Below are 12,035 nucleotides of genomic sequence, written 5' to 3'. Positions count from 1 at the left end.
TGTTAATTAAGGCGAACATGCAGCCTCTTGATATCTGCCGCTGCAGCTGAATAAGGTGAAACAGTCGTTGCAGCGGCAGCAGAAGCCCTGTCACTTTACTTTTGTCTCTCATCTGCACTGAGCGCTGTGTGTACAGGGATGTGAGCTGTGCACAAATGAGAGTTAAGCTGTGTTTTCTCTGTCATGTGTTACAGTTCCCGAGGATCTGTCCCTGGAGGAGAGGGATGAGCTGTCAAACATCAGACGCAGGAAGAGAGAGCTGCTCGACGATATTGAGGTGAGTGTTTTGACATATATATATATATACAATACAATGAAGCATACAGGAAGCAGTGTGATGTATTTATAGCACCACTTGGTATTTAAAATTTAGCACAGTATATACCTGTTTTAGTTTCTGACCTTTTGCCTATTTAATGCAATTCTAAAGCTTTGTTTGCATGCAGTACATGCTGCAAATGACTACAGTAAATCCTTTCATTTACTCATATATATCAATTATTTTTCTTCTGTGGGCATTGCATCTCTTTCCTGTACATCTGCATCAGCTCGCTAAAGAAACCCAGACTGAAACATGCCTCTCTTGATTCTTTCAGAGGTTGAAGTTTGAGATAGCCGAGGTCATGACGGAGATCGAGCAGTTGACGTGTGTAGGAGAGAGGTAAGTCACTGCAGTCAGGCTGTTGAACCATACATGTTTGTCACCTTCTCTTTAATTAGTACGGCTTCAAGTGCTTGTTAGCTTTATAATAAAAGCTTTAAATTAAACATTTCAGCCCTGGAGTTTCATGGCTTAGACCAGCCCGCATTACTTTACAGCCTTTTACTGAAGAAATATTCTTGTGGGGAAGGGGGTCACCAGATGCCTTAAAGAAATTAAGATTAATTTTTTGAAACTTTCTTTTTATTCAAGTTTTCTTGTTTTCCAACAATAAAGGACAAACAAAAAAGCATAGAAACAGAAAAATAGAAAATATCAGTGAACAGACAGGTTGACAAGGGTGACATAGGCCATACATTAATGCAAAGTGGAGTGATCTTTCACACATACAATGAGTTACATGTTAAAGAATATTATGTCCACCTTTCCCAGTATTTAGTAAACTGTTCAGCCTGCAATCTTAGGTTGAAGGTCAGTCTCTCCATACATTGTATCTCGTTAACAATGGTAATCCAGTCATTCCTTGATGGCAAATTTATCTTCAGCCATTTCCGTGCAATGGCCTTCTTACTTGCAGCCAGGAGCACTTTATAATTAAGATTAATTTTAAAAGGATTTTAATCCCCCCAATGTTGTTTCTATTGTTTGCCACCTTTCATCAATTTCTGCACAGTTTGGACCCATCTTACCTTTCTTACCCACTTTTGCCACTTTACATTCATTTTGCCAAACTTAAACCCATTTTCTTCACCTTTTCCTACCAAGTTTTGCCAATTTTAAAACATTTTTGACACTCTTACTTTTAAATTTTAAACCCTTTCCACCACTCTTTTCTGCCTGTTTTTACCACTTCTAAACCAATTCTTGCCACTTTCCACCTATTGTTGCCTCTGTTGACCCATCATTACCACTATTAACCCCTTTTACCACTTTATACTCCCACTCTTGCCCATATTAACCACATTTCACTGCTCATTATGCCTATTTTTGTTAGTTTAACCTATTTCTGTCAATGTCTACCTAATTTTCTGCCTCAGGTAACCCGTATTTGCCAGTTTAAACCACTTTTTCATACTTTGAATTACAATTTCATGAATTTTTCTACACATTTTTGCCACATTTTAATCCTCTTTTACCACTTTTTATGCCTCTTTTTGCCACTTTAACCCTTTCTGATACTTTTAAACTCCCATTTCACCATCTGTTTTACATTTTTAACCCATTTTAATTCTGTTTTTAAGAAAAGGGATTTACATTTTTAAGATGCTATAAACTACAACACAAATGGCTAAAAATATATTTGTTCCTTTGATAAGAGTAGTTATTATTCAGGTTAAATATAAAATATTCATATCACAGCTTAACTTTACTATGAACCGTGATTTTGCTGACTCCATGGGCCCCCAGTTTGGCTGGATCCAAGAAAGCTCTTCCATTTATCCCCCGTTATAGACAGCCTTGTCTGCACTTGACAGTCCTTGATTGTGCATGGCTCTGTTCAATCACCTTCAGGTACAGCGGGGGTCCCTAGTCTCTGGCACCTTTATTTTTGGGGTCGCGGGCTCAAAAAGGTTGAGAAGCCCTGATCTAAGAATTTCTATCCACTCTGATCTTTCTTTATTGCAAAATGAGGCATGATGGCAACATTTTGACTTGATTCTTTGATTTAGCTAATCAGTTTCACAGTCATATGACCATTATTACTCAAAGATCACTTTTTGTTTCCTTATTTGGATCAACCAATGACAGCTTATGAAAGAAATTGTCACACTTAGAATGTGAGTCAACCTTGCCTCCTCAGACTTAGAGTTTCTCTGAGGATTCTCCCAAATCATTTTAAGGCTACAAGTCCTTGATAGGTTGTTTTAAGCCAGGGTTGAGGTTCTCTTAGAGGAGTTTTACACTGATTGTGAATACGGATGGACTGTGAGGGAAATAATGAATGCTATTAATTGCTTAAAATAGTCTTTATAAAGCTAAATCATGTGTAACAGTTATCTTTAGAATATTTTTGGCTCCTTAAGATGCAGAAAAGCAACATAGAAGATGACCTCTACAGCCCTAAATAAGACCAGTACAAGTTTTGCCTTCAGTCACGAATAACCACTAACCGAATTATGACTCTCAGTTGAGTCATTGCTTTTATCCCAGTTGTCTTTAGGATTTGCATGATTGCTCAAACACGTCAAAGTTTTTTTTTTTTTTTTTTTTTGACAGATACAAGCTGACAACATCTCCAGACAGACTTTTATGAAAGCACACATGAGGTGGACATTTTTATCTGGTAGTTTTTCCTGAGCAAATATTGGTTTATTACACCTTTTGTTTGGTTAAAATGTTAACACCATTATATACAGTATATTGTGTATAATAGGCTGTGAATGTGGTTCAGGCAGCAGCTGTATAAAGCAAACATTGGCAGTCAATATGCAGCATGTGTGACCATTATAAATCAGTCAGGCATGTTCTCCATACATAAACAGTGTGAGTGCTGTTTGTCATTAAGGTCAGGTCTGCTCTGTCCACGCATCTGCCGCTATATGGACTGCGTTTAAAACACATTTGAAGTCTCTACAGTGAGCTATAATATTTTTGTGCCATTCATCCACCTCTATTTGTTAATTTTTTGAAGATTTCCTGGTGTGATTTGTACATTTATGTCTCTGTGTTGCAGTAAAACCTCCCAGAGAAACAAACAGATCGCCATGGGCAGGAAAAAATTCAACATGGATCCAAAGAAGGTACAGTGTGTGCTCATGTTGTCGTCACAAAGCCTCTAGCGTATCCATGAAACAGTTTTACCGGAGCTACCTTAAAAGAGCGATCCGTTTTCAGCCATGAACCCCTGTCATTTCCCATCATCCCTCCTCTGATGAACAGCCTTCCCGTTTTCTCCCCCGCTCTGTCTCCAGGGAATCCAGTTCCTGCTGGAGAACGACCTCCTCCAGCACACTCCTGAAGACATTGCACAGTTCCTCTACAAAGGCGAGGGCCTCAACAAAACCGTCATTGGAGACTACTTGGGCGAGCGGTGAGACAGAGACCCCCCACTTATATTAGATTAATGTTCCCTCAGTGATTAGAGAAAGACATTATGGGCTGTATTTATTATATGATTGTGCCCCAGCCCCAGAATGAATCTTTGAGTCGGCGTGGGTGTCTTGTCACAGTCAACCAACATTGAATTATAACTGGTAGTAAAAAGGGCAGTCCAGCTCCTCATCTCTTAGTCCAGACTGCTGGATAATGAAGACGAAGGGAAGCACTGCAGATAGTGAGATGAATGATGTTATCTGAAGGTCAGACTAGAGGCAAAAAAGGACAAAATACACTGAATCAAAAACAGGAAAAGGAGGCTGCAGATCAGAGGTAGTGTTTTAGATTTATGAGGCACAGCTTTGTTGTTTTTCAATTGATTCATCATCTGCATTCAAGTTAAAGTACTGTTATGCTATTCCTCTGTGGTGGTGACAGCAAGGGCTGGAGGCATTATGGTTTCAGGTTGTTTGTCTGTCCAGGCCATGCTTGTGCATGGATTGTATGAAGATTGCTTTGAAGGATTTTCTTCAGACTTTGGACAAATGTCCACTCGAACTCAGGGATGAGCTGACTGTATTTTGAAGGTCTTCGAGTCAAGGTTATTGGGCCTCTGTTTATTCCTTGCTTGTGAAAATTTGAGGTAGGGCTGGGCCGCATGCTAAGTTTTTAACATGATAATTTTAAGACGTTATATTTTAAGACGATATCATTATAAAAAGAAAGTTTAAGTTGATTTTTAAAAATAAGTGAACAGATTTCAGGACTAATGTTTCCTAAAAAGATTGTTTAAATGTTTGAGAACAACTGACAGTTAGTCAGTCAGGACCATTTTGTCAAGAAACACACACGATATCCGGTTATAAATATTTTCTTTATTAGCAGTTATTAATTTGCTTTCATTGCTTTTATTTATATTTGATGTGGATCTGTTCTGGGATCCCCCTGCCCTTCCACAAGCCTACATGGAGAGCATCAAACAGGAACAGCCCACGTTCCTGCTCTTCCTGTGCCTAGAAGGAAAGTCTGAGGCAGGGAGAGAAGCAGCAAAAACCCCAGAGCAGAGCAGGCAGCAGTAATAACAGAATGTCACTGATTACATCATAAGCAGAATAAAGGAGTAGCTGGGGTGGAGGAGGGTTGAAAAAGCAGCTTGCAGGTGGAGCAGCAAAGCATAGCTGGGTTAGAGCAGTTTAAATGTAGCAGCATTGAGTATGATTAGCCAGTAGCATGCTTAGAGTCAACCAGCTGGCTGTCAGCCAACAAGGGCTTGCGTGTTCTCAATTATATGGCAATGTTTGACTTCTTGACCAGCCTGAACTAACGCTATAAACTGAATTACCACAAAGTTATCAATTTGAAATTAGTCTTAATGAGTAATTAGCATTTTATTTATTTTATTCATTTTAAAAGCATGTTCATTATTAGTAAAAATCAAATACCAGTTCTGATACTTGTTTGTTATCACTGCAATGAAAATAGAAGTCCTAGGCACCAAATATTGGGCAATCTACAGTTTTGATTTCTCAAAAATTGCAGGCAGACTCTTCCTCACTGTCTAAGATTGTGCAAATATAGTGGTGACATATGGGAAAGCAAAGGTTTCAGTTGAGCCTTGCTGGTTTCTCTCACTATTCAATGTCCTTTCTATAATAAAGGCATAACCCCCCCCCCCCCCAAAAATATATAGTTTTAAACAAAATAAATACATAAGCTGCTTTTGCTCTGTTTCTGTCATTTTGTAAGTGGATGTTTTACCTTGTTATTGATTTTATGAATCAATAATGTTCAATATAATTAGGCTTTTTTAAACAAAAAAAGTAACAAAAAAACTTTATAATGTTAAAGTGCAAACAGATTTTTATAAAGTAATGTCAATTTAACAAAAATATGTAACGTAAAATAAGTGATTGTGATATAAACACACCTGTGTCTGGAAGGTCTAATTACTAATTAATCAGTATTCCTGGCTACCATTGCACTCTGAAGACAAAAGAACACTCCAGATAACTCAGAGAAAAGCTTATTGAAAAGTATAAGTCAAGGGATTGATACAAAAAAATTCCAAGGCACTGAGCATCCCCTGGAGTTCAGTTAAATCCATCATCAAGAAATGGAAGGACAATGGCACATGCAAACCTGCCCAGATCAGGCTGTAAACACAAATTGAGCAAGTGTGCAAGAAGGAGACTAGTGAGAGTGACCACCAAGACACCTATGATTACTCTGAAGGATTTACAAGCTTCAGCAGCTGAGATGGGAGAGACTCTGCATACAACTGTTGCCTGGGTTCTTCACCAGTCAAAGCTTTATGGGAGAGTGGGAAAGAGAAAGACACTGTTGAAGAAAAAAAAATAAGTCTTGACTAAAGTTTGGCAAACGGCATTTGGGAGACTCGATGGTTAAGCAGACAAGAGTTATTTGGGCTGATGACATCAAAATGGTGCTCTGTGGCCATCAGACAAGAGGCTATGTTAGGAGGGCACCAAACACAGTGAAAGCACGGTGGTGGCAGCATCATGCTGTGGGGCTGCTTCTCAGCAGCCGGCCTTGCCAACCCTGAAAGGCTGGTAAAGGTAGGTTAAAATAAGTGTGGCAAAATGTATTTTCCAGCAAGACAATGACCTGAAGCATACATTGAAGCTACACAGAAATGGTTTAAAGACAACAAGGTGAGTTTTCTGGAGTGGCCAAGTCAAAGTCCAGACTTCAATCCAGAGAGAATTTGTGGCTGGACTTGAAAAGAGCTGTTCACACCTGATCCCTTTACAATCTGACAGAGCTTGAGCAGTTTTGGAAAGAACAAAGGAGTAAAATTCAGCATCCAGATATGCAAGCCTGACTGAGACCTATCCACACAGACTCAGTGCTGTGATTGCAGTCAAAGATGCATCTGCTAAATATTGACTTAAAGGTGTGAATACTTATGCAGTCACTTATATAGCATTACGTATTTTTTATTAAATTGACCGAACTTTGTAGAAATCTGTTTTCAAATTGACATTAAAGGAATTTTTTATCATTATGTTGGTCAAAAAAGCCAAATTATACTGACACAGGGGATGAATACCTTTAATAGAGTGCTGTTCTCAATTGGTTGGATCACAGCATCCACCATCAACTCCTCAAGGAGAATTACTATCCAAATTTTTTATATATTTTTTGGCCAGTCAGATGTATTTTGTAAAAAATTATGGAGCTTGGGCCTTCATTTTGACATTAAAAAGATTTTTTGAAATTTTTTAAATCAAAAACCAATTTATATTGACCATGATTGATTCATAAAATCAATGAAAGGGTAAAATCCAAATTCTATTCAACTCAGACAAAAAACAAAAATTCGGCTTCTTGTAACTGTCTGCAAATTTACTGAGCATGTGAACACACATCAATTTTATTTACCTGAATAAATGGGAAAAAAAACAGTTTATCAACAGACCAATGAAGAAACTGAGACAAGGAAACACTCTTTCTGTGAATGAGCCTGAAGGATGGGGGAGGGGTGCTCTGAGGGGTTTATTCATGGAGCATCATCAAAGAGGCCACCTACCCGATGATAATCACACTTAAACACAGGCTGACGGTTTACGCTCAGTAATTATCACTAATTGAGCTTATGCAAGGAGCAGGAACATATCATTACACACTGAGCAGAGCTGGAGAGGAAGAGGAAGAGGAGGGTGACAGAGAGAGGGGGACACATGGAGAGGAGATGGAGTCAGTGAAGAGAAATAGCTGGAAGGAGAGGAGACGGGGGAGATGGATACAGGCTGAGGGGATGATTGACTCCTAAATTAAGCTGTTATTGCTTGTTGCATACTATACACTGTTTTTTTTTACACTAAGACACTTACATGTGTGGGTCAATTTCTTTTTAATAAATACTCCTATTGAGATATTTTTTTACCCTCATTGGATAGGATTCATTTCAGTTAGCTGCAGAGAAAGACAGAAAGATCATAAGTCATCGTGTAAATAATCCAAGACTGTTATTGCAATACAAGGTTGTTGTTTATTTTTTGTAAGCCAGCACTCTCTGTTCTCATCTCAGCCTCAAACAAAAGTCTGAAAATTTCTGTTTTCATTTAAACACCACACACAACAAAGCCAATACAGGATCTGGATCACAGACCTTGCAGTACAGCAAACATGTTCAGAGGAGCTGTGACCACAGCCTGAAAGCATCTGTTGACTTTTCCTCTGATGGCCAAACAAACCTCGGACTGAAAAAGGAGCCTGTGTGGGTTACAGTTTTTGGCTGTTTTTCATCAGCACCGTTTTCCTCCCCTCAGGGCCGAGAGACACTCAACATTGGCCAGCTGTTTAAATTGCTTCCAGACGCAGCATCCGGTATGAGTAAGAGCACAAACATGACAGGAATTCTGAGAAACAGGAATTCACGTGGAGAAGTGCTTTCATAGGGGAAAAATGGTTTTTCCTCACCCCATCCTCTCGCATTGTGCTCAGAGTTATCTTAAATCATCTCTCAGGTGTTCTGATGTCTCTCATTCTTCTTCTTTATCACCAGGGATGACTTCAACATCAAGGTGCTGCAGGCTTTTGTGGAACTGCACGAGTTTGCAGACCTCAACCTCGTCCAAGCTTTAAGGTCAGCAGAGTGATCCACTTTAAAAAGATGTCCTGTGTTTAATGACTCCCTGCAGCATCAAAGAGTAACCCTTCTCCTCTGCTTTAAATTTTTAGGCAGTTTCTGTGGAGTTTCCGTTTGCCAGGTGAAGCCCAGAAGATCGACCGTATGATGGAGGCGTTTGCCTCGCGGTACTGCCAGTGTAACCCTGGAGTCTTCCAGTCCACAGGTGAGACACAAAGCAGGCTATTGTTGAGTAAACCATTAGCTCTGATCCTTAACGTTCTGATACATCTGCGTGAGCCTTTCAGAGGAGTTTAAGTTTCTATTGATAGACCTTAACTGTCATCCTCCATTTAAAGGGAATCTCAGTGTGATGTTACTGAACTGATAACAGATTTGAAAGATGGACTCAGACCTAGTGTTAACCTCTGTTGTCAGTCAATGGAGCTGTTGCAAAAGTGCAAAAAAAGCAACTCCTCAAGTGTTCATTCAAGGCTGACTGCAAAGGCATAATTAACATCAATGTTGAAAGCAAAACTAAACATGTTTAAAGCCTGTTTCACTTCAACACTTTTCTTTGGAAATAGTCATATTTATCAGCATACACTGTGGTGGATGAGCCTATCCATTTTAATGACACTACGGCTGAACTCACCATGTGCAGCCCAAAGTGAACCTCCCCAAATTGTGACTACATGTTGCAACCCCTGTGGTTGGTCTGCTTGGATGCATCAGGTGACTCCCAGTACCACAGAGTACATTTAAAGAGATAAATATCAGAGAAGAGAAGAAATTGTGTCCTTACAGATGCCTGATTACAACAAAATAGATGGCAGTGACTCATTAGTCGTACTTTATTCCACTGAAACTTTGAGAGTAGGGGTGTATGATCTTAGATCGTGTAGAACTAGAATGTATCGGCGATCTGCTAAAGCTGATAGATTGGGAGAATTTCATTCTACTTGAATAGATCTACGTTCACTCCCCCTTAAGAAAACATCCTGAAGAAGAACTCTTTGTGACCCAAAGGGGACTGCATCAGGTTTTCTAAACTGGAACAATTATTGGGACAATCTGCACAAAATTTGGAAGCTTCTTTGGCTATCCCAAGTGATGGCATCCTGAGAGTTTAACAGATGAGAGGAGACCAGACAAACCTCTGTTTGCACCGGAGTCTTTGCTGTATGACTACGTATCACAAAGAAGGTGGCAGAGACAGATGTTTTCATTGTTATGGTTGATGTTATTCTACTCACTCAGTGTTTTACAAAGTTATTGATGAGCTCCTCCACCTCTTCAAATGAGGCTTATTCTTGTCAGGGTAAGTGAATCATGAGTGAAACTTTGATACCAGAGTTTTTTAAGGGAGGAAACGGTAATGTTTGCTATTTAGCAACGTCAGTCATTATTTTAAAATGTTTTAGACCATGTAATCAGTGATTTAGATGCATGACTTACACAAACCATGCATGGAATTTGAACCAATCCTGCAGCTCTCTGTCTCTTCAGGTATTCTCTTCACTAATACTATAATGGCCGTATACAATTTCCTGACCCCTTAATGAATAACAATCAAAATTATATTAAAATGTATAATACCACTTCTGTTATGAGCTCAGTTTGACTCTATAAACAAAGTTAATGTAACTTTCATATAATATTGCATGAACAGGCTACTTGTATGAAGCTTTATCTGTATAAACTGCTTAAAGTCCACGTTTAAAAAAAATAAACATTACTGTGGAAAAATGTGCACTAAAAAAAGATTTAAAAACACAAAAGAGGACACACTACTAATTATTATTTTATCATGGTGAATGCAGGGATATAGAAATGTTTGGTACTTGAAATAATTAGGAGAAAACTGTTTGACCCCCCTTAACTTATAACATGCATTGACCGACAGGTTGGCTGGAAAAGAAAAACATAAATTGTAGAGTTGACTTTAAAATCAGTTTTTGTGTGTTTAAAAATATGTGTGGGAAATATGTTTGTTTGTTGGCCAATAAATTAAAAATAAGCTTTATAAACCAGACTGAAAAAGAATTGTGATAAAATTGAGATTGTGATCCAACCATAAAAACATTGGGGTATGTTTTATTTTTCTTTTTTTCTGTATTTACCCCTAATTCAGAATAATGTAAATGACTCTTAAAACAACGCATTTACATTGAAATTCACTGTGTATGAAACAAAAATGTTATAAATGAAGGTAAATGCTTGAGTCTAATGTTATGATTGTACAAGAGTTTTTTTGGTGAGCCCCAAAAGGTTTTCAGGTGTAAATTTGAGCTGCAGTTTAGTGAAGTTTGGGAAAGGCTGTGTTGGAGAAAATCTAGATTTTCCTGTCTCAAATACTTGACTTTACAAAAAATGATTAATTAAGTAGACTAATTTATCTTGCAAGCCTACTATCAACCATTACAACAGAGAGTGTATCATTTAAAAACATCTGGTTTACTAAGTACATCCGGTCTGCCATTTTAAAGCTTTTGTTGATATAATAGGACGTCATCAGCATAAGGTGCGATTCAGTGTTTAGTGGGAGCTTTTGTTTTTATGTTTCTTTCTTGGTGTTCAGGTGTTCATGCTGCAGTTCTTTAAGCCTCCACTTGAAGCTAAATGCAAAACATCCCAGATTCCCTTATACACCCATTTGATCAGACTTAGAGTGGCTTTATTTTTTAATAACTTACCTGTTCAGTTATACAAATGCTAATAATTCTGCATACATTTGCACATTCATCTCTTTGGCAGCATTTCAAATATATCAAGTGCCATCATTTGGCTTTTAAACTCTACCTTAGGAAGAAATAGGCAAGGTCACTGACATTATGCCCATGCATTATACACTCTGTGGTTTCTTCTTGCACATAAATGCCGCATTTATTGGTATTATTGATGTCAAAGATGGTCCTTATTTAACTAAATTTTCATCTAAAGCTAAACTGGCAGAGGCAAGAAGGAAACAAAAAGATATGTAGAAATGAGGTTTATTCTCTCTGTAATATAATTCATCACTTCTAGACTCAGTCAGCCATGCTGGGGGGGAGGCAGGGCTTTTTCTCTCCGCTCCGTGTTAATGTTCAGACACACACGGGCCACTGGCTGCCTGTAAATGAATCATTCATTCCCCTCTGTCTGTCTCCTCTTACTGACACACTTTGGTCGTGGCTGTCCTGCTCTGCCTATTGTCTGCTCCTATACACACGCACTATAAAAAGGCTTTATGCACTGTGAGTACAGTGAGAGAAAAAATGCTGCTGAAGGAATGACAGTTAATCAAAAAGTTGATGAGCAGGATGAGAGGAAGTGGCCACGACAACCTCTGGAAATTAAAGATGGTCAATCATTTATTGTTGTTAAGAAAAAAGTGCAGATTTCCCCTCATAGAAATCTGGAAAATATCCTAAAACCAGACATTTTAAGCTTTTATCCTGCATATTGTTGCTCTCTGAATGACATACACATCTAAAAACAAAACATCCCTATTTGAAGTTATTCCACCATTTATTTGAATTTTTAAAACCAATATCTTAGCAGGAAATCCCTCAACTACATTGTCAAAACGTGGACTATTTTCTCAATGGGACCACAAACATCCTTAACAATCTTGTTCACAATAAGTTGCTGCACAACATTGTTAATTATTAAGTGTTCACTGTTGTAGCTGAAGGCTTTGTTTGTCACACAGCGGTGTATCACTCAGCCAGGTTGAGACCTCCTGAATAATGCATGTATCTTATT

General features: G+C 38.4%; 1 protein-coding gene across 1 annotated transcript in view; it reads left to right on the top strand.

Annotated features, from left to right (window-relative positions):
- LOC121528339 (cytohesin-3-like) overlaps window positions 1-12,035 on the top strand; it is a 56,453-nt gene that overhangs the window by 24,131 nt on the left and 20,287 nt on the right. The window contains exons 2-7 of the mRNA XM_041815757.1: window positions 195-277; window positions 597-661; window positions 3,336-3,402; window positions 3,574-3,692; window positions 8,226-8,306; window positions 8,402-8,514. Of these exons, the coding sequence (XP_041671691.1) occupies window positions 195-277; window positions 597-661; window positions 3,336-3,402; window positions 3,574-3,692; window positions 8,226-8,306; window positions 8,402-8,514 (528 nt within the window). The remainder of the gene's footprint in view (window positions 1-194; window positions 278-596; window positions 662-3,335; window positions 3,403-3,573; window positions 3,693-8,225; window positions 8,307-8,401; window positions 8,515-12,035) is intronic.

This window comes from Cheilinus undulatus, linkage group 20 (genome assembly GCF_018320785.1).
Source record: "Cheilinus undulatus linkage group 20, ASM1832078v1, whole genome shotgun sequence".
NCBI classification, from domain to species: domain Eukaryota; kingdom Metazoa; phylum Chordata; class Actinopteri; order Labriformes; family Labridae; genus Cheilinus; species Cheilinus undulatus.
Note: the sequence above shows the minus strand (reverse complement) of the source record. Positions and strands in the feature narration are given on the sequence as shown.